The 25,867-nt window shown below is 42.7% G+C and overlaps 2 protein-coding genes across 7 annotated transcripts in view; both read right to left on the reverse strand.

The window, feature by feature from the left end:
- Positions 1–1,819: 1,819 nt before the first annotated feature.
- si:ch211-251b21.1 (PBP2_iGluR_non_NMDA_like domain-containing protein) lies at positions 1,820–10,446 on the reverse strand. The gene is made up of 10 exons (XM_014136515.3): positions 10,175–10,446; positions 9,089–9,169; positions 7,619–7,650; positions 6,907–7,086; positions 6,402–6,628; positions 5,916–6,013; positions 4,120–4,337; positions 3,664–3,883; positions 3,132–3,379; positions 1,820–2,730 (listed from the first exon to the last, which is right to left on the reverse strand). Exons 2-10 carry the CDS (start codon positions 9,150–9,152, stop codon positions 2,632–2,634), a joined length of 1,386 nt encoding a protein of 461 aa, XP_013991990.2. The 5' UTR covers positions 9,153–9,169; positions 10,175–10,446; the 3' UTR covers positions 1,820–2,631.
- Positions 10,447–15,334: 4,888 nt separating this feature from the next.
- Positions 15,335–25,867, reverse strand: part of plch2a (phospholipase C, eta 2a) — a 178,856-nt gene continuing 168,323 nt past the window's right edge. For 4 of the 6 annotated variants that reach the window (XM_045693350.2, XM_045693351.2, XM_045693352.2 and 1 more), the window contains one exon: positions 15,335–18,385. In XM_045693350.2, the coding sequence (XP_045549306.1) occupies positions 16,629–18,385 (1,757 nt within the window). In that variant the 3' untranslated portion in view covers positions 15,335–16,628. Of the gene's footprint in view, positions 18,386–22,614; positions 22,644–25,867 lie in introns of all 6 variants that reach the window. The other 2 variants (XM_082960186.1, XM_082960185.1) reach the window with 2 other exon arrangements.

A 25,867-nucleotide genomic window follows, 5' to 3' on the forward strand; every position in this document is an offset into this window, starting at 1 on the left:
ATGTTTGGGGCAAATCCAACACAAAACATCACTGAGACAGCAGTGGGGTCAAACTGTAGAACCCAGTTTCTACATTTGAATCTAAAAATGGATTTTATCAAACAAAACTATGCTACATTTTATCTCTGGGATCCTCAGGATGACAAATTAGAGCAAGATTACTGAATGTAAGTACATTATTTACCTTCAGAAGTGAATGGATCAAACCAGTTGCTGTAATAAAAGTGTTTTGTTGTGCACTATCCTCAAATAATAGCATGGTATTTTTTGTTGCTGTAATAGCTACTGTAAATTGGACACTGCGATTAGATAAACAAGAATGTAAGCTTTCTGCCCATATAAGACATGTCTATGTCCCAGATAGTAGGCTGTTTACAATGTCATTCTAGTCACATTATCAAATATTGACCAAGAACTGTCCATAGAGGTTAATTGCATTGTTGGTTAAGGGCTTGTACTTAACATTTCATGGTAAGGTCTACTATTCGCATGTGACAAATACAGTTTGATTTGAAATTCACATTTCAGCAGGACAATAACCTAAAACACAGGCCAAATATACACTGGAGAGGCTTACCTAGATGACATTGAATGTTCCTGAGTGGCCTAGTTACAGTTTTGACTTAAATTGGCTTGAGAATCTATGGCAAGACTTGACAATGTTTGTCTAGTAATTATCAACAACCAACTTGACAGCTTGAAGAAGTCTTTAAATAATAATGTGCAAATATTGAACAATCCATCTGTGCAAAGCTCTTAGAGACTTACCCAGAAAGACTCACAGCTGTAAATCGCTGCCAAAGGAGATTCTAGCATATACAGTTGAAGTCGGAAGTTTTCATACACTTACAAACTCTGAAATTACATATGGTTTATAAATGAAGATTTTAGAATATTCTCATGAAAATATGTCACCAATTGTATGGAAACCTAGCTAGTGCGCTAGTCCAGTGTCACTTTGATTATGCCTGAACCTCATGGTTCACCAGCAGCCCCAAACATCTAAAGAATAAGCTATCAGCTAAACAAGCTTGTAAGAATTGTACTTAAACACTCCCTCATACACATCTCTGTAATGTGTCTGTATCTATGTAATTGTATATGTATGTATGTAAAAAATAAGAACCACAATGGAAATAAATCCCTGACTTTGTGTAATCCCGGTCACTTTTAAAAATCTTTGTAGATATACAGTTGAAATTGGAAGTTTACATACACTTAGGTTGGAGTCATTAAAACTTGTTGTTCAACCACTCCACAAATTTCTTGTCAACAAACTATAGTTTTGTCAAGTCGGTTAGGATATCTACTTTGTGCATGACACAAGTAATTTTTCACAGACAGATTATTTCACTTATAATTCACTGTATCACAATTCCAGTGGGTCAGAAGTTTACACCCACTAAGTTGATTGTGCCTTTAAACTGCTTGGAAAATTCCAGAGAATTATGTCATGGCTTTAGAAGCTTCTGATAGGCTAATTGATATAATTTGAGTCAATTGGAGGTGTACCTGTGGATGTATTTCAAGGCCTACCTTCAAACTCAGTGCCTCTTTGCTTGACATCATGGGAAAATCAAAAGAAATCAGCCAAGACCTCAGAAAACAAATTGTCACAGTGAATCTATCGGTTTGAGTAATGACTACAAAATTACTTTAAGTAACTGTACTCAGATATATTAAGTGCAATGGGTTTCCTCAAAAGTTTTGACTAATGACAGCACATTGGGGTTTACAGTGTATGCATTGCAACGACATCTTACTTCCATCTGGCTATGCGAGACAACATGCCAAGGGGGATGGAGAATGAGCCCATTCGTGGAGTTTGGTAGATTTTATTTGACCCCACAATGCAACAAAACTCAAATAGCAATATTCATAGAAGAAAAAATTGACTGATCAGTTATCACAATAACTGTACCTCTAACCCACAGTGCCTGTTCATTCCCCACACTCCTGGAAAGCAACCATTTTACAAATCCATCAAAAATCTATTTTATTTATTTATTTATTTCTATCCATCCAAAACACTTTTGAGAGAGCTTAGGTGTGAAACTTAACAAAACTAACAAAAATCTATGCATTTGGGTTGTCTAGGGATTTAATTTGGTTAAAGTGAAACATATAGAACGGTTAATGAAACAACTCAAAAGCCACCAGATTTAGTAGCACATGAGATATTTTGGCAGTACATATCAACAAAAAAACTATTGAAAATACAGTTGCTAAAAGAACTTATCTGGAGGTTAGTTGCAAAGCCTGTATCAACTTAATATATATAAAAAACAAACTGTTAGTAGTCTATTTCTGCAGTGGGAGGCCCATGTCCTCTGAGAGCATGAAATGTTATTGTTGCTTTTTTCTATAGTGGCTTAATAATACATTTTCAGAGTGGAATATATAGTAGAATATACTCTAATTGGAATCTATTCTAACAAGCCACTGTACGTGCACATGGGGAACTCGGTAACTGTGTCGTACACTATGAAACAGAAGTTACTGCTGTGATACACTACTAGGATATGGAAGATACTGCTGCTCCCAAGGACAGGACCAGGGTCCCTTACACATGGTTTATATGCGTATCAAACTATATGGTGCTTTTCGGAGCCAATCAGTAAAACAGATCCTTTACGCTTTGCTCTTCTCTGACGTCTCTGTGCCTGCATTCGCCCTGCCCGATCTGAAACGTTGACTCAGCTCTGCCGACAATACTGAGCAGCAGGATTTCTGTGAGGAGAGAAAAGGGAGACAGAAGAGAGGATAGGAGAGAAGGAGAGGAGAGGAGGAAGAAGTGTGAGTAGTAGGGGAATTTTAGGAAGTCAATTATGCTATGCAATGCTACCAAGTACTAATTGAGTGTATGTAAACTTCTGACCCACTGGGAATGTGATGAAATAAATAAAATATGAAATAAATCATTCTCTCTACTATTATTCTGACATTTCACAGTCTTAAAATAAAGTGGTGATCCTAATTGACCTAAAACAGGGAATTTTTACTGGGATTAAATGTCAGGAATTGTGAAAAACTGAGTTTAAATGTATTTGGCTAAGGTGTATGTAAACTTCTGACTTTAACTGTATATATATTTTAAGTCCATTCAATATCCTCTCGTCATGTTCCCTTACCTTCTGGTCCTTGGCTTGGTCGCGGGCCTTGGAGGCAAGCTCCAGGAGGGCAATGAGGAGGCCCAGGCCACACCCCAGGGCCAGCAGCATGAAGAGGCCCCTCAGGAGGTGGGCCTGGAGGGCCTGTGGGGCTTGGCCCCCGTCTGGCATACAGCTGTTGGCCCACCACTTACTCTGCAGGTACGCCAATTCCCCAGACTCACTCAGCTGCAGTATGGCCACCGTTATGTTCTTCATCATAGGGGAGCCTGGCAGGGAATGCGAGGGAAGGAGGAGGAGGGAGATGGAGGGAAAGCGAGTGAGAAAGGGGAATTAATTTTTGTCTTATGAGAGAAGGGTGTCAGTGTGTATGTGTTATGGTGCATATCAAGTAATGAACTGAATTTTGAATACTTCAGATATTCATCACCACAGCAGACCACCCATAAAAACACATAGACAATGTTCCCAATGGTGCCTATTGATAGCACAGCTTTCCATATATCAGGTCCATCTATGGGGTGTACTGTGGATCCAGCTGCTCGGGGCTCACCTAGGGGTGCTGCAATGCTGTACCCTCTCATGGCAATGAGTTCACTGCTGCGGATCAGGTTGCAGTAGCGAGCCACAGCCAGGTCCAGAGACGCTGCTTCGCCAATGAAGGCGTAGTTGCCTTCCTGGGCACGTCGATTGCCCTCTTCCACAGAAGGCACACAACTCTTCTTCCTCTCCATGTGCTGGAAGATGCGTCGGTAGGTGGGGTTGTTGGAGTTCTAGAAATGGGAGCGAAAAAGGAATCTTAGAAATGCAAAGTTGGTCAGATGATTTTAGGCCATAGTTGTTGAGACATTAGCGGTTCTAGTTGTAGGTGTATGTTTTTATCCGAAACGCACTATGGAAGGAAATGTAAAGAAATATGTGCAGGTACAGACAATTTAGCATTTGTGTACATCGATTGACGTTTACTAAGGAATACATTTGTGCGGTTTCTTTTTAAAGCGACACGTACTTTGAAGAAATTGAACGTGGTGCCGCCTTCCACTGTTCCATAGTCAATGACGTCCTGTCTGGCCAGCTCATCGAAGTTCATCACCGAGACGTGTTTGGTGTCGGAGCGTAGCATGGTGTTGAAGTTGCTGAAGTAGCAGGCCAGGAGCACCACCGCAAACACCCACCAGATGGCGCTGATAATGCGACCAGACAGGCCTTTAGGGTGTGGGCCAGCACCTGAGAACGCAAACCATTGAGATCCATTGTATTATGTAAAATTGTATTCTATGATTGAAATTTGAAATGGGACGGATCACTTAAAAACATATTTGGAACTTCTGTTGGGGAGACTGAAAAATACTTTTCATTTTAGAAACTCAAACTTATTTTTGCTGTCACTCCATCACTTTCTTCTGGACTACAATATAAAGTGTGCAAACTCCCATATTATCCGTCCTAGTTCTCTCTTAAGACAAGCAATGTAGAACATAAAAAAAACAGAGGATATAGATTGCTCATACGTGTAGCCCTTTATACTCCTACCCGTATACAGGTTGGAAATGGCAGATCTGGACACTGATAAGCGCCTAAATTAGAACACATTGGCTGTACAGTAACATGCTATGCATGACGTCAGAGCTCAGGGTCTCCGCTTCACAGCTCTGAATGTTTTTTTTTGTATGTTTTAGTATTTTCTCGTTAATACCTGCGTTCGGTTTTGTATGATGTAACAACGTAAATTGTTGATCTATATTTTTTATAAAAAATAAATAAAAATATAAAAAAGCTCTGAATGGGTTTTGTCTGACAGCCGTTCTGAACTTGAGCACCGGGCGCGACAAGTGGTTGCCCCCACCTCTCCAGCTAACTGCTAACTGGGTAGCTTATGCAATTTGTTTGTTGTCTGAGTGAGGGAAATGCTGTACATTACGAGGACTCTATGTATTTTGAAAGATGAGATGTTGAGGATTATAATAAATACCGCTTTGAAGTCATAAAGCAAGCCAAACACCCGAGTCCAAATGTGCACATCACATTTCCATATCATAAAACTCATGTAAAATACAGTTTCTTTTTTAAATACTTGTTATATATTGGTTTTTGATCGCAAAAGAATCACAACAAAAGATATATACATTTGCCCCCCCCCCCCCCCTCAAACTGAAAATAAATAAATTAACCTAAACAGGCCAGAAATCAGCATTTCATAAAACAAAATAATTGGTACTATGGTACAAGTAATTGTTGACCCTAATAAATAATAGTCATACAAAAATAATACTAATAATAAAAAAATTCAACAAACAAAAAAGCTAAAGCAAGGTATCCTTTGTTTGGTGTTGGCTTGGGCATGTATCTGAAGTGTTATTGTTTTCATTTATTTACTTGTTTTTTGTTAAATGTCATTTGCATGTTGTTGGCATCCCTACCTTGCGTTTTCATCGTCTTTGCGTGTATTACACACACGCACACTCACATACATGTACCCATTCACACACATCCACTGGCCACACACACACACACACACACACACACACACACTCACCCGTCCATCCACACCCATCCATTTAAAATATGTTAATTTTATCTCCTGTTAACGCCTTTAAATATTTCATAATATAATGTCAGTCTTCGTATTTTATATCATTTAGCTAGTCATGTTGCAATAGAACAAGCTTTCAAATTATGCCCACCTGACCCAGATTGCGATTTATTAAGGACCGTTTTGTGTAATTGTGTAAAGGAGAGGGATGCAGGGCTATGTTAAAAAAATAAATAATTTAATCTGGGCAATTTGGTTCATAGCTGCATTACCTTGCAGTGTCAGGGCTCCGGTGATGTACCAGAAGCTGTGCAGGAGGGTGAAGCTGTGTTCGTCTGTCTCGGGGTCAGCCCACTCACAGGGGCTTATCCTGAGGGGGTAAAGTGAGCATTGAGATGTCTTTCTTTACAGAACTTCATTCTCTGGACAGTGGCCAAACCAGATTCTTAGAAGAATGAATTAGCAGTGTAGTTTCTACTTCCATTGACATACTCTATTATCAACCACCCCTATCTCCCACGCTAGAGTTGTATACTGGACGTACTGTAGCCTATATGTTTCATAGCATTACGCATTATTTGTATGTTGACATCTTTGTATGCAAAGATTCTAACTTCTACGTATTTTTACTTAGTCTCGTTGACTTTAATGGATGACTGACAGACTTAAGTGGAAGTTAGGATTCAGCCCAAAATGACTAGGGTTTATAGCTAGGGGCTAGATTAGGAATGGGGCCCGAGTTGATGATGATATCTCACCTGGCCACCAGATAAATGCAGAGGCCAGTCACCAGGAAGGCCACGAGGACACCCACCCACATCTCTGTGGAGAAGGGAAAGAGGAAGCTGACGAAGTGGCTCTCCTCGGAGCCCAGGTCCCTGCTCAGGATGAAGCCAACACCGGTCTGCAAGAAGGGAATACTCATCTCCACCGACAGCTCCCTGGCTGCAGTGAGGGTCAGAGCGGCGACCGCCAGGTCGGCCTCCTGATAAATAGGAGCAGACAAGAGCAGACACACACACATAAATACACACAAACACACACATACACCACACAGTGACACACACACATGAGCAGGAACACACACAGGACTAGGGACACAGACACAGGAACAGGGACAAACAAACGGGAATAGGGACCCACACACACAAGTGTGAGTGAGTATAGCCATGCACAGCCTACTGAACACAAGTCTGAATGACTTAACCAATCTCCCAGCATAGCGTATACCACCACCTGCTACTTTCTGTTCAGGTCACTCACCCCTCGGACCACCTCCCCGATCATCCCCAGCCAGTTTCCGCTCTCGTCCTGTCGCCCGTATTTGCCGTCCTTCACCAGGTGCACTTCGTACTTGAAGCCCAACTTCTTGGCGATCTCCGCGAGCAGGTCAATGCAATACCCCTCCAGCTCAGACCCTTGGGTCATAGTGCATGGCTCTTGCTGGTGGGAGAGAATCCGACAAGTGGATCATAAGTTAAAACATGCATTCCATCACAGAGTTACATTAAAGTGGCACTCCAGTCTCCTTTTCACCACATTTAACTTCTGATTGACTTAACAAAAGGCACATCTCAATAGGTAGTCCGTGTATGTCATGACAGATCCAAATCGGGTGGCCTGTGTGAGCACAGCCATGGAATCTAATCTGATTGTTCAAAAGAACAATAATTGGGCAAAATATCAGAATTGGGCACCTTATGTTGTTTTTCCTGTTTACACATTTGGGGGGAAATCTGATAGCATCAGATATTTCATTACATCAGAATTGGGCACTATGTGTAAAAGAAGCCACAGTGTCATTCAAACAGGTGTGCCCAAATAAATGTATTGGATCAGAAGAGTCATTATGATAAATATGAATTTGAAATATAAAAATGAATGTTTGCTGTATGTCTGATGGTATGCATAACAAACAATTTACAGTATGATAATATGATTGCGATATGTATTAGTATGATGTGTAATACCTTACCAATATAGTGGTGATGGATAACGCTGCAGGCCCTGGAACAACAAAAACCAAACACGTCAATGTATGCACACTGCTCCTTAGTCTGTCTGTGTAATGAAATATAATATGAGGGATTAATAGGATTCAAAGTTAATCCCTTCTCCCAGGCCTTGCATTGGTTCATTTGCTTTGTCTGGTTGAAAACTAGTAGAAGTTGCTTCTTGAGGGCTTCTAATGTAAGCCTATCATCATACCATGTTCTGCTCTGTCCTCTCTTCCAACTTCAGGAGTTAAGACCCAAGAGCCAGGATAGAGAAGAATGGCTGTATTGTACTGCAGCTTTCTAACAAGACACTTTTCTCTCCAATGATAAGGAGTCCATTTTGGGGGCAATGTAGGGGGACATTAATGGGGTACAACAGGACTGTTTTGAACCTCCTGTGGTGAGACTAAAGTGGGCTCCTACCCACCCCGCTCTTCCCTAAAGGCATGTTCTGGAACCAACAACCCCTCCATCAAACCCCTCCAGCAGAAGAAGCTAACAGTCCCCCCTTCCAATCCCCCTCCCTTATGCATGACACTGAAAATAGTTTTCCTTGCCGTAGACTGACTGTGACCAATGCCATTTCAGCATGTCCGTCTCAAGAACTAACAAGCTCTGCCAGGGTTGGAGGCGGGGAAGCGGAGGTGCTGGGGTGCAATCGCTCCACATACAGTGGTGGGCCCAGTCGGGGGTGCTCCCTCGGTATCGTATGGTGTCAGTGGCATACTGACACACATCAACATTAATTTGTAAAAGACCTTTGGCATCGACCTACAAGCCTACTGAGATGTCTGTCATTTCACGGGCCTGCCCCGAGCCATTGTCTACAAGCTCAATTGATTTATCACACTCTTTTGTTGGCTGTGGCAGGCATCCTCTCGGACGGCTCGTGAGAAATGGTCAGGCCTCAGATATGATGAGGCCCCGGGCTTTGTTAGGGCTCCAGCCGTCCAGCCTCAGTCAATGGGCAGTGTCAGATGTCGAGACACTAACCATTTTGGGGTACCCTCCCATAGGCTAGGGCATGCTGGGATGCTGGAGCAATTTCAAAGGCTGACCTCCAGGCTGGTTTTATTAAGGCAGCGCTAGAGAGCCATTGCCTCCCACAGCTTAGTGGCTCAGTATGTTTTCTAAATGTATTTTCAACCCTTATTCCCAAAATTCCTATAGATGACCTAAAATACTTCAGAGGTGTCTTGACCACTTATACATTATACCACTAGGGGTCAGTGTAATAAAAGGTTATGGTTAATGAGTACCCTCGACAGTAGCAGACAGGAAGTAATACTGGGAGATTAAGGTAGAAATTGCCCTCAAACACAGATCTGTGATCAGATTACCCAACCCCAAATCCTAACCGTACCATTAGGAGGATTATAAAAATTATTTGAACCTGGACCAGTGGCAGCATTCCTTGGAAACCTTATGATATATATGTATATATTTACCAGCAGTGCAACACCCAGATAGCAGTGCCACGGCACACACGACCAATCCAATCAACGCTTTCATGTTGTCACCTTCTGAACCTGAGAATTATAAGAGGTGACAACTCATTTTCAATGACCAAGGTGACCTTACATTTGTATTTATTTTTGATGATTAGATGCTCATGGATTTCAGTTTATATTGACCTCAATATGAGTGTAGTGAAAACTTGAACTTCAACATTGTAAGCTATGGGTCAAATTCAACAAAATTACTACAAACTGATAATTATTGTAGAAATAATAATAATATAAATGCAGAGGTATTTTTCTATCATTTGAGGGCAGTAAGTCTGGCTATACTATACCTTATAGTGCTCTTATTAATGTGAAATGATTCCTGTTACACTGTAACATGTATTATAACGACTCATTATTACATGTTTCTAAAACTGTACTCAAGGTTACTCCAGGTAAGGGTTAGGGCTAATGTTAAAGTACAGTGTACTAAAAATACAGTACTTGTTAACCTAATTACACGAGAACACAGTAATAAGGGCACTGTAGGGTAAAGTCTTATAGTACTTCCCTGCACAAAAAAAACGAGAAAAGCATATTAACCTTTCGCTTAAAAATAAATATATATATATATATATATATTGGCTCAGGGTATAACAATGAGATTTTATGTAAAAAATTTTAACAAATGCATTTTTAGCACTATGTGCTAACCAAGGACAATGCTTTCCAAATGGTGGGTTGAGACTGACGGACCATGCCTACAGACTGGGTTATAGCTCGACGCGTGGCTTAGTCTATTCGGTTAGTCACAAGGTTTAAATTAAACTTTTTTTCTTTATAAAAACATTGGAAATCCTAAACCAGAATTTCCCATTGGAATTCAAATGTGGGGGTTATAATACAAATGTGGAGGTTGTAATGCAAAGAAACTAGAATAAACAATGCCTCATGGCACATGCATACGTTCATTAATAGATCACAAATGGAAGAGACAAAAAGGAACAACATCAATGAGATGCTGCTATCAAAATTCAGTGTAAAAGTGAATAGCACTGTCTGAAAGATAACCAATAAAAGTTTCCTTACCTTAGATATTCCGTCCTACGTAGTAAAGAAGCAACTCTGGTGGAGTGGAAGGACGCAAACAAAGTAGTTAATGGAGAGGGAGGGATGGTTGGGTGCAGTGCAAGAGGGTCAGATATCACACCCACACGCAACCCGAAATTATAAAGGGGTTGGACATGGAAGTAAGTAGATGTGGAGGACTCTAAAGCATGTGGGTTGCGTCCCAATAATCTCTCTAATCTAATCTCCTTTCTCCCGAAGTGTGCACTTGTTCACTTCCCTTGGTGCACAATAGTAGCTATAGAGTGATGCACAACAAGATGGAAAATGCTTGTTTTTGTCAAGTAAGAGAGCCCCCAACCTCTCATCCCCCCCACCTAAAAAAAGGAGAACAAAAAATAAGTTCCTAGTAGCCAATGGAAAAAGGGTAGTTGGGTGCAGTAGCAAACCCATACAACGCAGGAGATTTTGGTGGTTTGAATTGAAGAGTGCAGTCCATAAGCGTAGACTAAGGATATCAAGGATCTGGAAGGATTCTATATGGAGGAATGGTCTATGATCCCTCCCAATGTGTTCGCTTTCAGTTAGTCAACTTCCTTACAACATAATATGGGGAGTCGCACTCGCGACTTCGGTTGAAGAATATAAAATCACGCCTGACAAGGCCAATGAAATCACACACGGCTGGAATCCCTGCCTTCCTCAGGTGATAAGCATGAGGCTCGGATGAATTCCTTCAATTATTCCGCTCTTTACCTCAGTGTGAACAGGAATGATTCACGCTACTAAAACAAACAAATGGAGCATGAGACTGTCTTAAGTTGTGCCGACTAAAGTTTCCCCTCTGGACGTTGTGTGCTGGAGTTTGTATGGTTCTCATAGTTTCTTAATCACAAACAATTAGTTATTCTTCAGATTGTTTGGCCTGGCTTTAGTAATGATTAAGATGGCAAAAGATGCGACCTAGATGACGAAGGCTATGCCGGGTTCGGGTTCGTGCCCATGCCCAAATGTTGTCTTGTATGTCTCGGTGCATGCTCTGCCGTGCCCTCGTTCAAATCAGTTTGTGTGCAGGACTAGGGGACGGCTGGCACTGAGCCCATACTAGTCCACACGCAGGTTCTCTTGACAATCGTGTAGCTTGGTGTTTCCTATAGTGACTTCCTCTCCCGGGTGGCCGTACCTCGGCTGTATTGGAGTTGTGGGAAGCGGAGATGGATTGGATCTTTGGTCGAATCAAATGCCTTGTGTGCCTGGGTGTGGTGTGTGCAGTGGCTGCCCAAGCTCAATCCGGCTCCTGTGCACTCTATCGTTGGTTATGGGATGCTACTCGAAGAGAGAGGGCCGACAGGTTCAATAGGTACCCCCCCGCCGCCTGTGTCTGTCTCAGTCAAGCACTGCTTGACTCTCTTCCCAGACTTGTCGATGAAGGGTCTGGTACCACCTCGTTGATACGGTCCTATGTAGACTTTTGAGACCATGCTGGCTAACAAGCGCTGCATAGCGTGCTAGTCAGGTTAGCTAATTCACTGAGGCGAGCTAGCTACTACTAGCTATTCTTGCCTCCCCAAGGTGGAGTTGCTTGGGTAACTCTCTTGTTTCGTATACATAGCGTTAAGTCGCTTGGTTATTTTAGACTAAAGACGTAGACTAAACTTAGACTAAAGAGCCTCCTGACTAATGTCGGCTAGTATGCATAACTTCCGGTCAATGAAGCTTACTAGCGTTCCCCCGGTGTTATGGCAACCCCTTTCCTATTTTCAATTCCCGGAGTTGGAGGGAGTGGAGAAAGCGGGACTTGCATTCACCTCCGATGAGGAAGCTGCCCCCGTGCACACCCCCGGAGTGAGGGGCCTTAGCACGGGTCTGAGCTGCTCCACAAACAAATTATTGTGACGACAGTGCCCTCACGTTTTATTATGGCAAACAGGGTACTACATCAACCATTTCCGGAGCCCTCTGTGCCTATTAAGGGGCCGGGCTATACAGTCTCACGGAAGAACAACATGTGTTGGAAGCTTGTGTAACCCGTGTGAAATGGCTAGCTAGTTAGCGGGGTGCGCGCTTATAGCGTTTCAATCGGTGACGTCTCTGGCTCTGAGACCTTGAAGTAGTTGTTTCTCTTGCTCTGCAAGGGCCGCGACTTTTGTGGAGCGATGTGTAACGATGCTTCGTGGGAGGCGGCAGTTGATGTGTGCAGAGCATCCCTGGTTCGAGCCCAGGTAGGGGCGAGGAGAGGGACGGAAGCAGTAATGTTACACTGGTCCATGTGTAATGCCCATCTGGTATCCCACGTTCCATGATGTTACAAGGCGCTTTGTCGCCAGTACCTACGACTGGTTGGCCTCTGTGATGGAAGTCGTATTGTTGATGCGGCCCTTCCAGCGCTGAGTTCTAGCCACTCACCTGGACGCATCTCGCAGCCTAAGCCAGTCGCTTCAGATGTCTGTCTGGCCTACCGGCCATGGCCCAGGGATGGGACCCTCTGCTATGGTCAGGGGGCTCCCAGAAGTTGTATCCCACAAGGTGATCCTCCAGAGGATGGATTGCACTGTACGAAGGCAACTCGATTTGGGTGGGTTATGGACACTGGTGCGGAACGCACTCCATATCAATTACCCAGAGCTCCTAACGGTGTATCTGGCGCTCAGGCGCTTCCCCCAGTTTTTGTTGGGCTGGCTTGTGCGGGTCAGAACCGACAATATGTCAGTGGTGGCGTGCATCAAAAGACGGGGAGAGGAATTTTGTCAGGGCCGACATAGATCTTTACCCATCGCGAGAAAATGCGTATTGAAAATGAGGCCCCCTTTTGAACCACTGGAGTCTGTGGATCTGAAGATCCTCCGTTATTAAACCTCCTTGCTAGTGGCTTTGGTCTCAACTAAACGTGTTGGGGACATCTATGCGTTATCCGTACACCCTGTTCTCAGTTCGCCCCGGGCGACTCGAAGGTGAGGTTGCGTCCAAATGCGGCCTTTGCCCCGAATGTCATGGCTACGTCCTAGAGGTCCTCAGCGTTTGAGCCATTTCCCTTTTTGCCTCCTCCTTTTGCTTCTGAAGAGCAACAGAGGTTACATGCCCTGTGTCCGTGGCGAGCTTTGCACACGTACATTGAACGGACCTGGGTTAAGCATTTATCTGACCAGCTTTTGTCTGTTTTGCTATTCCAGCTCGCGACAGGGTGCTCTCTGAGCAGCGTAATTTAGTATCCATTGGGGTCAGCTTGGGTTATGATTCTATTTCCCCATAGTATGTTGTACCGAAGTTGACTGACTGAAAGGGAATGTAACGTTATGACTAACACACTAGCAGCTTACAGTGATGCACATCAAGATGGCAAGGCTTGTTTTGTCAGGTTACATAAGAGAGCCCCCAACTAATCATCCCCCTTCCCTCTCAAAAAAATAGAAATAAAATGTAAAAAGAAGTTTGTGGCTAACCAACGGAACAGATACAGTTCCTGGGAGCCAGGGGGATGAGTCATGAAATGAGGAGCCAAATTTTGACCCTGACGAATCCTTTGGGAATCATCAGGAGGAGAGTTGGAACCTGAGGGAAAATAATGTGGTCACTGAAAACAAGTGTCCTATTGTTGAAGCTAACTCTAAAGGAGCTTATTGGCAAAAGAACAGTGCTAGAGAGAGAACTGTTTATAGAACAATCCTTTTGAGGAAGTGGCCAGAGTTAGTGCACGAGGCAGAAAAAAATAATTAAAAACAGGGGACTATGATATTAATAATTAGTTGATTTTGTCCTAGAAGTTCATTGAGCCACATGAAGGTTCAACCTGTTTATTTTTGTATTGGCTGCAGTGTTACTTTAAGTTAATCCCCATGATACCATCGAAGAGGGACTTGACTCCACTATTCAATAATCAGAGAAATATTTATTTGGTTACTCAAGCAAAAGACACCCCCTGTTCAAATTAACTAAAGAGACTAACACATGGCAATTAACTCATCTTTTCAATGTTGTATACTTTGGAGGAATGCCTAGAACTCTGCAACATAATGTTAATTCATACAGAGTTCAGTCTTAAAAACGTTATTTACTTAATTCCATAAATCTCAATTTCTTCCAGAGAAATTGTGAGCTTGGAGTCATGTAGGGCTGGAGTTTGATGGGGTAAGAAATCATTCAAGCTCCTGTGACAACATCATTCCCTCAGTTCAGTAGTGGCTCAATAGAGCTCCAGGTTTTGGTTGGAGGGCTGAGCCATGGCCAATCGACTGGATAAATAGGGTTTGAAGAGGGGAGTCGAAATGCTCTTGGAATCCTAATGAAGCTGTCTTTTGTATGTGTGACAGCAGGGCACAGTCTGTGGCGCTAAAAGGAGCATGTCGCGCTTCAGAACCCTCTCCCAGTACAGAATAAGAGGCCTGGCTATAGCCAACAGCTTCACCAGAGGTGGCCATCATCTTGGCAACCCCAGACTCAAAAACACTGTTGGCAGACTGTTGTCCATTGATTGATAGGTCAGTACAGTGAAAATATAAACAAGGCTTTAACGGTCTTACCGGTTTTAATCATCATTACCCATTTTTGTCACATGAACCAAAATGATGCAGGCTTTATAGAGCAGTCATAAAGCGTTCATAAGCACTACACAACTGCTTGCCAAAATTTGTTATTAGCGATGTCATACATAAAGGGTTATATAAAATACCCTTACATCTGGTGCTTTGCCAAGTATGGCAAGTTCCTGGAAGACTTTTGAAGCCACTATATCTAGGCCTTATGAGGTGTTTATGAGGGCTTTAAGCCTTAAAATGTGTAGTTCACTAAAAGTGTGACCACAACATTTTATCTTCCAAAATCTTGGGTGGCAAATGTAATGGAAAGGATGTTCTTCTGTTTTCTTTTCTTGGCTGGGCATGTATTGTGGCCAGAGACATTGTTCTGCAACATTTCTCCCCATCAGGGAGTCTTGTGAACTACGCCAATGAGGTTGGGAGAGGTGATGGTTGGTCAATACAGCCCAGCCAGGCAGTCCATAATTAGGGCAGCTAGGGGAGCTGCCGTGCCAAGACCGAGTGCTTTTACATGTCAACTTCTGTAAAGATAATTTCATCTGGCTGCCCATTTTGTTCCAAGATAAATCTTTGGTCCGAACATTGAGACAAGAGTCCAATGTCTGAACAAGAGTCCAATGCGACTGAAAAAAGAAAAAAAAGAAATATGCTTGTGTAATATACAGTAGAGATATTTATTCAGTTCATAATGACATCTGGTTTTTACTTCAAAAATGATGGTTCCTAAAAGGTTGCAGGGAACTGGCATGGCAGTACAAACGGTACAGTACAAACGTGCGTGGAAACAGGGTCACTCCTATCTGGTCGAGTATCTACAATGAGTGTGACCAATCACATCATTCAACAGCCTGAACACAGAAAGAAAAGTCAAAATATCAGGTCCCATTTAACTTTTTTTTGTATAATAAAATAAGAGACATATGATACTGTGCTTAAAAGACATGCAGTCAAATAAAAAATGGGTAACATGGTAAAAAAAAACTTGCCAAATCATGGGCAGCTCACTCAAATCACACTTCACTGTACGCACAGAATTAAAAAAAAGTTGGGTTAAAAAGACATGTTTTGGATATTGTTGTTATTGTCATTTTACTTATTTTGTTGTTTTTTAGTAAAGATTCTGCATGGGCCTTTGGCTAAACAACAACCTTTAAGAAAATCCCTACATTATCTGCAATATAATACACTAATAGCTGTTTTTAAAATATTGCTTGCACATGGCTGGGCTACTGGTGATATATAATGAGTTAACAGTTTATTATTCAATCTTAAGGTTTAAAAGTACAGTATATATCATTCAATTTGAAGTTTAAAAAAGGTTTTCTAATCAGACTCTTGTAGGCCGTCATTGTAAATAAGAATTTGTTCTTAACTGACATGCCTAGATAAATAAAGTTTAAATAAAAATTAAAAAAGAATTAAAAAAAACTCCACTAATGGTTGTCTATTGCTACTTTGGGATCAGCTCAACTCACAATGAATACTCAAAACGTGGAAGTCACTGAACAGTCAAGCATATAAAAACTATTCCTAATTTGGTGCAAACAAATGACTGTATTGGTAAAGGATGCTTTCAAAAGACAGCTCACCGCTGTTTCTATTATTTGTGTGTATGTGTGGTCACTTTGTTGGAAAAATTACTTGCACATCCTTTGTGACCAGCTTGGCGTATAGTTGTTCAAAGTTTATAGGTGAGTTACTGAGCAGTGAAAATAAAACATTGACCAGAGTAAAACTGTGCTTGTGACTGTATCTGTAAGTTTCTGGAAGAAGTAGCATTATTCAGTGCTTGATTAAACACATTTAAAAATGCATCCTGTCAAGATATACAGAATTCCCTTTCTTTATAAATGACAATTTCCCCTTCCTAGAAAGCTGGATGGAATTCTAAATTAGTTTTGCTTCAGTGTCTCTCACGGTCCGGTCCAAAACAAATCTGATTCTCAAAGCTTGAGCATGAAAAAGACCTCATTGTTGTCAGAGTTCGGGGAGGTCTGGGACTGTGTCTGGGACTGTCTGTTGGGGGGCGGCCCCGGGGGGCTGAGCTGGCTTAACAGGTCCAAGCTAGTGCAGGGGCTCTGGGCTACGCAGCACGCCCCTTCCGGGTTACCCCGCTCTTCAATAGGGCTACCGCCTCCGAAAATGCTAATGCTAGCGGCGCCGGCAGCTAGGTGGGGCTGGTTGAGACCTTGCAGCCTTTTCCTTTCCTGGGCCTCCTTGGCCCTGTTGGCGATGTAGCGCACCCTGCTCTGACTCCGAGAGGACATTCTCCGTAGTGGTGGTTCCTCCAGAGCCTCCTCCGGGGACTCCTGCTGTGCCTGGGTGGCGAAGTCACGTGCCGTCAGGGGCTCCACATCCGTCAGCCTCCGCAGCTGCTCTGTAAGGTCGCTTGGTGGTCGGGGCCTCTGGAGACCTCGTCGAGGATCGTTCCTGGAGGGCCTGACGATGAAGCTGCGGCTGATACTGCGGTACTTGCTGTCAAAGTTGCAAGCGATGTCGTCCGAAGTCAAGTCCCCCAGGCTCTTGGACATAGAGGCTCCGGTATCCAGGGGGCTGGCGGCTGCAGCAGCAAGGGCTGCTGCTGCAGAGGGCTTCTTGGCTGGGGAGGAGGACTGCTTCAGCCCTTCCATATAGAGGCGGCTCCAGGTGTGCCTCCTCTGGGTAATTCTGCTGGATGAGTCCACTGGAGGCTCCCTGGGGGCTCCGAGGGGTCTGGGCTGCAGCTCGTCCTCTGGCTCCCCCGGGTGGCCCTGCCGGAGGTTGGGGTTGGACTTGCTCTTGCTGACCCGCAGCGTGTCAAAAGAGGTGATGGCCGAGCGTGGCCTGGTGACCCAGGAGGGTGGGTCCTGGAAGGTGTTGTCAGATGGGGAGGGCCCGCTGTTCAGGCAGGTGAGGCTCTTCCTGGCCAGGTTGGGCAGGGACAGATCAATGACGGTGTCGTTGGACGAGATACTGGAGGACGAGGACACGCTGTCTCGGTGGTTGCCCGGCTCGGGCTCCAGCTTGCTCCACAGCCGGTCATTCAGGGTGGCGTCGGTGCACACCTCTGGCACGGCAGACGCCTGCTGCTGCCCCCCAGCCGCTGACCGCACGTAGCCCTCGCTTTTGGTCCTTCTGACGGGCGTGCGTGACGGGTTGCCGCCGAACATCGTTCTCAGGACCTGGACTTTCTGAGGGCTGGAGACAGAGTGGTCGGCGAGAAGAGCAGGAGACTCTGCCCTTGTCTCAGTCTTGTGCTTGGCATCGTCCTTTGTGTGGTCTGTCGGAGTATACAGTGCTTCCGTTCGGCTTGGAGCATGCGCCATTGACGAGGTGTCGTTGTCGACCCGGGGGTCTCTGCAGGACTGTGAGGGGGTCAGGTCTTTGGGGTCCGGTCTCTCCCCCGGGATGGGTACGACAGGTGCTGAGGTGGTCCTGTGAAGGACAGGGGGTATTTTGCTGACCCCCCTTCCCTTGACGGGACCCTCCTCCCCCCTACCGTTGACGGGACTGTCCGACTCACTATTAGAAGCAGGGGATGGAGTGGTGGTGGTTATTGCTGTGGCTGGAGGGAGGGGCGGAAGTGGGGAGTGACGTGTTGATGAGTGGTCTGCTGTAGAAGTAGTAGAAGCAGAGCGAGTGAGATGTCTGTCACCCAGTTCTTCAGCGATTGGCCTGAACAGTGAAAGAGGGGGAGCTGGTCTCTGCCTTGTAGAATGGTCTAGAGAGGGAGAAGAGAAGAATCAGATCAGTAACTACAGGACGACATTTGTCAAAATGGTTACTACCAGTAGCATGCCTATAGTATCGTTATGTGAGCCATATGATGCATACAGTATATGGGTGATTCTACAGAAGTGGTGTAAATTGCAGTCCCACCCCAAAAAACTATTTAGAAAAAAAACAGTTAGGTCTCCAAACTTATGACAGTTACAGTACCAGTCAAAAGTTTAGACACACCTACTCATTCCAGGGTTTTTCTTTATTTTCTACATTGTAGAATAATAGTTAAGACATCAACACTATCAAATAACACATATGGAATCATTTGGTAACCAAACAAGTGTTAAACAAATTAAAATATATTTTATATTTGAGATTCTTCAAAGTAGCCACTCTTTGCCTTGATGACAGCTTTGCACACTCTTGGCATTCTCTCAACCAGCTTCATGAGGTAGTCACCTGGAATGCATTTCAATTAAGGTGTGCCAATTAACAGGTGTGAATTTCTTTCCTTCTTAATGCATTTGAGCCAATCAGTTGTGTTGTGACAAGGTAGGGGTGGTATACAGAAGATAGCCCTATTTGGTAAAAGACCAAGTCCATATTATGGCAAGAACAGCTCAAATAAGCAAAGAGAAACGACAGTTCATCATTACTTTAAGAAATGAAGATCAGTCAATCTGGAAAATGTCAAGAACTTTGAAAGTTTCTTCAAGTGCAGTGGCAAAAACCATCAAGCGCTATGATGAAACTGGCTCTCATGAGGACCGCCACAGGAAAGGAAGACCCAGAGGATAAGTTCATTAGAGTTACCAGCCTCAGATTGCAGCCCAGATAAATGCTTCACAGAGATCAAGTAACAGACACATCTCAACATCAACTGTTCAGAGGAGACTGCGTGAATCAGGCCTTCATGGTCGAATTCCTGCAAAGAAAACCACTACTAAAGGACACCAATAAAAAGAAGAGACTTGCTTGGGCCAAGAAACACGAGCAATGGACATTAGACCGGTGGAAATCTGTCCTTTGGTCTGATGAGTCCAAATTTGAGATTTTTGGTTCCAACCGCCGTGTCTTTGTGAGACGCAGAGTAGGTGAACGGATGCTCTCCGCATGTGTGGTTCCCACCATGAAGGAGGAGGTGTGATGGTGCTTTTCTGGTGACACTGTCAGTGATTTATTTAGAATTCAAGGCATACTTAACCAGCATGGCTACCACAGCATTCTGCAGCGATGCGCCATCTCATCTGGTTTGCGCTTAGTGGGACTATCATTTGTTTTTCAACAGGACAATGACCCAACACACCTCCAGGCTGTGTAAAGGTTATTTGACCAAGAAGGAGAGTGATGGAGTGCTGCATCAGATGACCTGGCCTCCACAATCACCCAACCTCAACCCAATTGAGATGGTTTGGGATGAGTTGGACCGCAGAGTGAAGGAAAAGCAGCAAACAAGTGCTCCGCATATGTGGGAACTCCTTCAAGACTGTTGAAAAAGCATTCCTCATGAAGCTGGTTGAGAGAATGCCAAGAGTGTGCAAAGCTGTCATCAAGGCAAAGGGTGGCTACTTTGAAGAATCTAAAATATATTTTGATTTGTTTAACACTTTTTTGGTTACTACATGATTCCATATGTGTTATTTAATAATTTTGATGTCTTCACTATTATTCTACAATGTCGAAATTAGTAAAAATTAAGAAAACACTATTATTTTAATATAACATCTTGAGTTATATTATTACATTGAAAGATATTGATCTAATTAGCAGTTTATTTTTAAACACCCTAAACATTTTTTTTTACTATCCCACCTTTTGATGTCACTACCAAAACACACACATTAAAAGACTGTGGAATGAATGTGCCTAAAGCCACACCCCTACAAATATCACCAAGTGATGGGATTGCACCCCTCACCAGCATGGCCCCATTGTGAGAAAATGAGTGAGAAAAGTTGGTAAATCTAAACATCTAATGTTTCACGAAATATGTAAAGTATAGTTTTATGGCTGACATATATGTTTGCTGGGATGTACATCTGTCAAAATGAAAGCTATCCAGCCATATGTTAGCTATGGTGATTCTTTAAAGTCACAAATAAGTTAAAATCGCCAAACCGAAACGTTCACAACCGAAACAATTGACACTATAGAGATATATAGAGGTCTCATCGTTGTATCCGTGCCATTATGGCATCTGTGAAAGCACATGCAGTGCCATTGAGGCTATCTCCATTTTAACGTTGCATGTGCCATGCTCTATCAACTGAGTTACAGCCGACCACCATGTGAGTAGTAGATAAGTGCACATTTCAGGAAAAAGTGTAGAGTATTGAGATGCATCGCCAGCAGGGGGGCTCCCACCCTCCAAGAGCACAAACATTGAAATCTATTTGGCCAAAACATAGATGTCTACAATGTGCTATACTGTACTGTAATGTGCTCTACTGTACTGTACTCTACTGTACTCAAGCTTACTCTACTTGAGTTTCTTACAATTGAAGGGGCCCATGGACTCTTGATTTTGTGGTATTGGTCTACTGTACTGTACTGTACTCTGCTCTACTGTACGGGTAAAAAATAAAAATCTATCTGTAATAGAAGGTTAATCAAAATGATCACTACTATGTTTTGGTAGTGACAAATTTAGTGGGGTGGTAAGGAATTCAGGTAAATATTTCAAATATGCAATACAAATATGCAAGTGTGTGAGTAGTATATATGTCTACCTGGCATATGCTGGAAGATAAGTGTGCTGAAATTTTGGGAAAAATAGGACACAAGTGTATTTTTTTCTTACCCATACACAAGATTATAAACTGGGTGGTTTGGCATCTGGATGCTGATTGGCTGAAAGCCATGGTATATTAGACAATGTGCCACGGGTATGACACAATCTACCTGTTTACCTTTATATTGATAACCGGTTTCTAAAAGCAGTAAGGCACCTTGGCGTTTGTGGTATATTGCCAATATACCACTGCTAAGGGTAAGAACAGCCGTTAGACGTGTTATATTGGCCATATACCACAAACCCCTAGGTACCTTATTGCTATTAGAAACTGGTTACCAAATTAATTACAACAGTAAAAAAAATTGTAGTCATACAGCCAAATCAGCTGTCTGGGCTCAAACCACCCAGTTAATCATTGGCCAATATACCACACCTCCTCAAGCCTTATTGCTTAAATATAATGCTTCACACTAAACATAACTGCCATTCAACATATGCATAAGATTGATGGATAGATGCCTAAATGATCAATATCCAACATGATGAATTGCGTGCATACACTGATGACCAGGATGGTTTTGACCTGAAAAAAGAACAATATGGCAACGATGGAATGGGAATTGCCAGCAGGGTAGTGGTGATTAGGATGATCATTCATACAGTGAGACTCCATGTGTCCACATCCATATGCACCAAACACAGTTAAATACTCCCAAGTCGTTCTCCTGAAATCTATGTACATATCTCAACCTGTTGATGAAATGTAATTGCATTAAAGGAGTAGTTTACTATTTTACAGCTTGATGTTAGATGGTTCCTCGCCCTGAAAGTAGTCTATGGGCCAGGAAAAACTGTAATCCATGGTACAGCCATTACAAACTTCAGCTAACTTTAGCCATCGCTAGCTACAGATCAATGGAAATGAAAGGGCACGTGAGCATATAAAAAAACGTTAAAATAAACTCCATATTTGGTGTAATGTTACTTAAAGGTGATTTGGCCAATAACAAACACAACATGCTCACATGCCCCCATCACTTCCATAGATTTTTAGCTAGCGGTGGCTAAAGTTAGCTGAACTTTGTAATGGCTGTTCAAAGAAAACTCAACCATGGATTACAGTTTCTCCTAGCCCATAGACTACTTTCACAGTATGTAACCATCTAACATCAAATTGTAAAATAGCGAACTAGTCCTTTAAAGCTATCTGGGACTGACTACCCTGCCCTGAGTCATATTCATTAGTGCATAAGCCCCCCACCCAGCAGTCTGTTTGGTGCTTAGTGAATACGACCCTGACCTTAAACACGACACGGTGCTAACGGGGCAGTGTGAGTGAGTGAGTGAGTGAGTGAGTGAGTGAGTGAGTGAGTGAGTGAGTGAAGGGAGGGAGGGAGTGAAGGGAGTGAAGGAGGATAATGAAGACAGGCAAGGCACAGTGAGTGAGTAGAAAAAAGTGGGTGAGCGTGCAGACATTCAAGGGTTGTCTTTACCTGGCTTTGGTCATCCCCTCAATTCTGCACTAGGAACAGAGAGAGCGTGCAAGAAGGAAAAAAATAGGTTTAGCACAACTGGAGGAAAATAGGAAATAAGAGGGAGGATAGTACAGAGGAGAGTGCTTAAGCAAGACAACATACAGTGCATTCGGAAAGTATTCACACCCCTTGACTTTTTCCACATTTTGTGGACAGCCTTAGCCTAAAATTAATTAAATAGTTTTTTCCCCTCATCAATCTACACACAATATCCCATAATGACCAAGCAAAAACAGGTTTTTATATTGTTTTGCAAAAAAAATGAATAACTGAAATATTGCATTTACATAGGTATTCAGACCCTTTACTCAGTACTTTGTTGAAGCACCTTTGGCAGTGATTACAGCCTCGAGTCTTCTTGGGTATGACGCTACAAGCTTGGCACAACTGTATTTGGGGAGTTTCTCCGATTCTTCTTTGCAGATCTTCTCAAGCTCTGTCAGGTTGGATGGGGAGTGTCGCTGCACAGCTATTTTCAGGTCTCTCCAGAAATGTCAGATCGGGTTCATGTCCAGGCTCTAGCTGGGCCACTCAGGGATCTTAAGAGACGTGTCCCGAAGCCACTCCTGCGTTGTCTTGGCTGTGTGCTTAGGATCGTTGTCCTGTTGGAAGGTGAACCTTAACCCCATTCTGAGGTCCTGAGCGCTCTGGAGCAGGTTTTCATCAAGGATCTCTCTGTACTTTGCTCCTTTCATCTTTCCCTCGATCCTGACTAGTCTACCAGTCCCTGCCGCTGAAAAACATCCCCACAGCATGATGCTGCCACCACCATGCTTCACCGTAGGGATGGTGCCAGGTTATGTGCTGCAGAGATGGTTGTCCTTCTGGAAGGTTCTCCCATTTCCACAGAGGAACTCTGGAGCTATGTCAGAGTGACCATCGGGTTCTTGGTCACCTCTCTGACCAAGGCCCTTCTCCCCTGATTACTCAGTTTGGCCGGGCGGCCAGCTCCAGAAAGAGTCTTTGTTTGTTCCAAACTTCTTCCATTTAGAATGATGGAGGCCACTGTGTTGTTGGGGACCTTCAATGCTGCAGAGATTTTTTGGTGCCCTTCCCCAGATCTGTGCATCGACACAATCGTGTCTCAGAGCTCTACATACAATGCCTTAGACCTCAAGGCTTGGTTTTTGCTCTGACATGCACTGTCAACTGTGGGACCTTATATAGACAGGTGTGTGCCTTTCCAAATCATGTCCAATCAATTGAATTTACCACAGGTAGACTCCAAGTTGTAGAAACATCTCAAGGATGCTCAATGGAAACAGGATGAACCTGAGCTCAATTTCAAATCTCATAGCAAAGGGTTTGAATACTTATGTAAATAAGGTATCGGTTTTTTATTCATATAAAATTTGCAAAAAAATCTAAAAACCAGTTTTTGCTTTGTCATTATATGGTATGGTGTGTAGCTTGATGAGGAAACACTTATTTAATACATTTTAGAATAAGGCTGTAACGTAACAAAATGTGGAAAAAGTCAAGGGGTCTAAATACTTTCCGAATGCACAGTACAGTTGTACCAAATGCACAGATGAGTTGAATACTCATTTCTAAGGACAAACTATCAACTTCACAATATCACGTTTCTTAACTATTTAAAACCATGTCTACACTAGATAGTCCACTGATATATTATACTGTGTTGTGAACATAGAGCACACCATAACACAACAGAGCCATTGGTAAGTGTGGACCCCAGGAAGAGTAGCTGCTGATTTCACAACAGCTAATGGGGATCCTGATAAAATATATAAATATTAAATATATATATATATATATATATATATATATATATATATATATATATATATATATATATATATATATATAAAATCCTGCTCAAGCAGGGTTTTACGGTCGAAGAGAAAAACATGATATATTCTCTGAGGAGTAATAGAATGTTGTGTTAAATGTATGGCAAACATCCTTCATTGCAACATAAATCTGAGACCCAAAGGGATAAACATAAACCCTACCCCACCTCTCTTTTCCCCAAAAGGAACAACTCGTGATTTCCTCTGATGTAATGCAGTGAGTGGGAGATGCTAAGCAGGGGAGAGAGGACAGCTGGTGTTTATCATGTTGTGAACCGGGGGTCAAGGGGTGAAGGGCTCCTCAAGGTCAAATCATATAATGGTTTGGCTCTTTCATTGCTGGGGGAAGTTTTCTGTTCAGTGTTACCAAGGAGGTTTGAGTTCAATAGTGATATGGGGCCTTTCTGTAGTCCAACAAGGTGGTCTACATTCCATAGAATGATGGTGAATTGAGCTCTGTTTTAATTTACTAAAGTTGATAGTTGATAATTTGCCATATATTTTTTGTTAATTATTCGGAACTTTGGTTATTTATACTTAAATATCAAACAACAAAAAATATTCAGATATAGTATTCATTTTTTTATATATATTATATATTTTTATATATTTTTATACATATTGTCCATGACTTTCTGGTAGATAGACCATAGTTCAAGAGAAAATAGCCTAATTAATGAAAAGCCATCCAATCAACAACGGCATTATTTTCAATTAACTCTTCCAACTATTGACTTTTTTCAATAGTTGGAGAACCTCCTTCCCTCAGCCAGGGCATTGAAAATGGGTCGTGGATGGGTATTCCAGCATGACAATGACCCAAAACACACGGCCAAGGCAACAAAGGAGTGGCTCAACAAGAAGCACATTAAGGTCCTGGAGTGGCCTAGCCAGTCTCCAGACCTTAATCCCATAGAAAATCTGTGGAGGGAGCTGAAGGTTCGAGTTGCCAAACGTCAGCCTCGAAACCTTAATGACTTGGAGAAGATCTGCAAAGAGGAGTGGGACAAAATCCCTCCTGAGATGTGTGCAAACCTAGTGGCCAACTACAAGAAACGTCTGACCTTTGTGATTGCCAACAAGGGTTTTGCCACCAAGTACTAAGTCATGTTTTACAGAGGGGTCAAATACTTATTTCCCTCATTAAAATGCAAATCAATTTATAACATTTTTGACATGCGTTTTTCTGGATTTTTTGTTGTTATTCTGTCTCTCACTGTTCAAATAAACCTACCATTAAAATGATAGACTGATCATTTCTTTGTCAGTGGGCAAACGTAGAAAATCAGCAGGGGATCAAATACTTTTTTCCCTCACTGTAAGGAAATCAGTGAAATGAAATAAATTCATTAGGACCTAATTTATGGTTTTCACATGACTGAGAATACAGATATGCA

Source organism: Salmo salar, chromosome 13 (genome assembly GCF_965601325.2).
Source record: "Salmo salar chromosome 13, fSalSal1, whole genome shotgun sequence".
In the NCBI taxonomy this organism is placed as follows: domain Eukaryota; kingdom Metazoa; phylum Chordata; class Actinopteri; order Salmoniformes; family Salmonidae; genus Salmo; species Salmo salar.

Bases quoted from the DNA above. Each gene is read 5' to 3' on its own strand.
- si:ch211-251b21.1 (XM_014136515.3), bottom strand. From the start codon at position 9,152: ATGAAAGCGTTGATTGGATTGGTCGTGTGTGCCGTGGCACTGCTATCT. The intron at 7,651-9,088 runs GTAAATATATAC...TTGTTGTTCCAG, and splicing joins ATCTGGGTGTTGCACTGCTG to GGCCTGCAGCGTTATCCATC. The intron at 2,731-3,131 runs GTAAGGGAACAT...CTCTCCTCACAG, and splicing joins ACCAAGCCAAGGACCAGAAG to AAATCCTGCTGCTCAGTATT.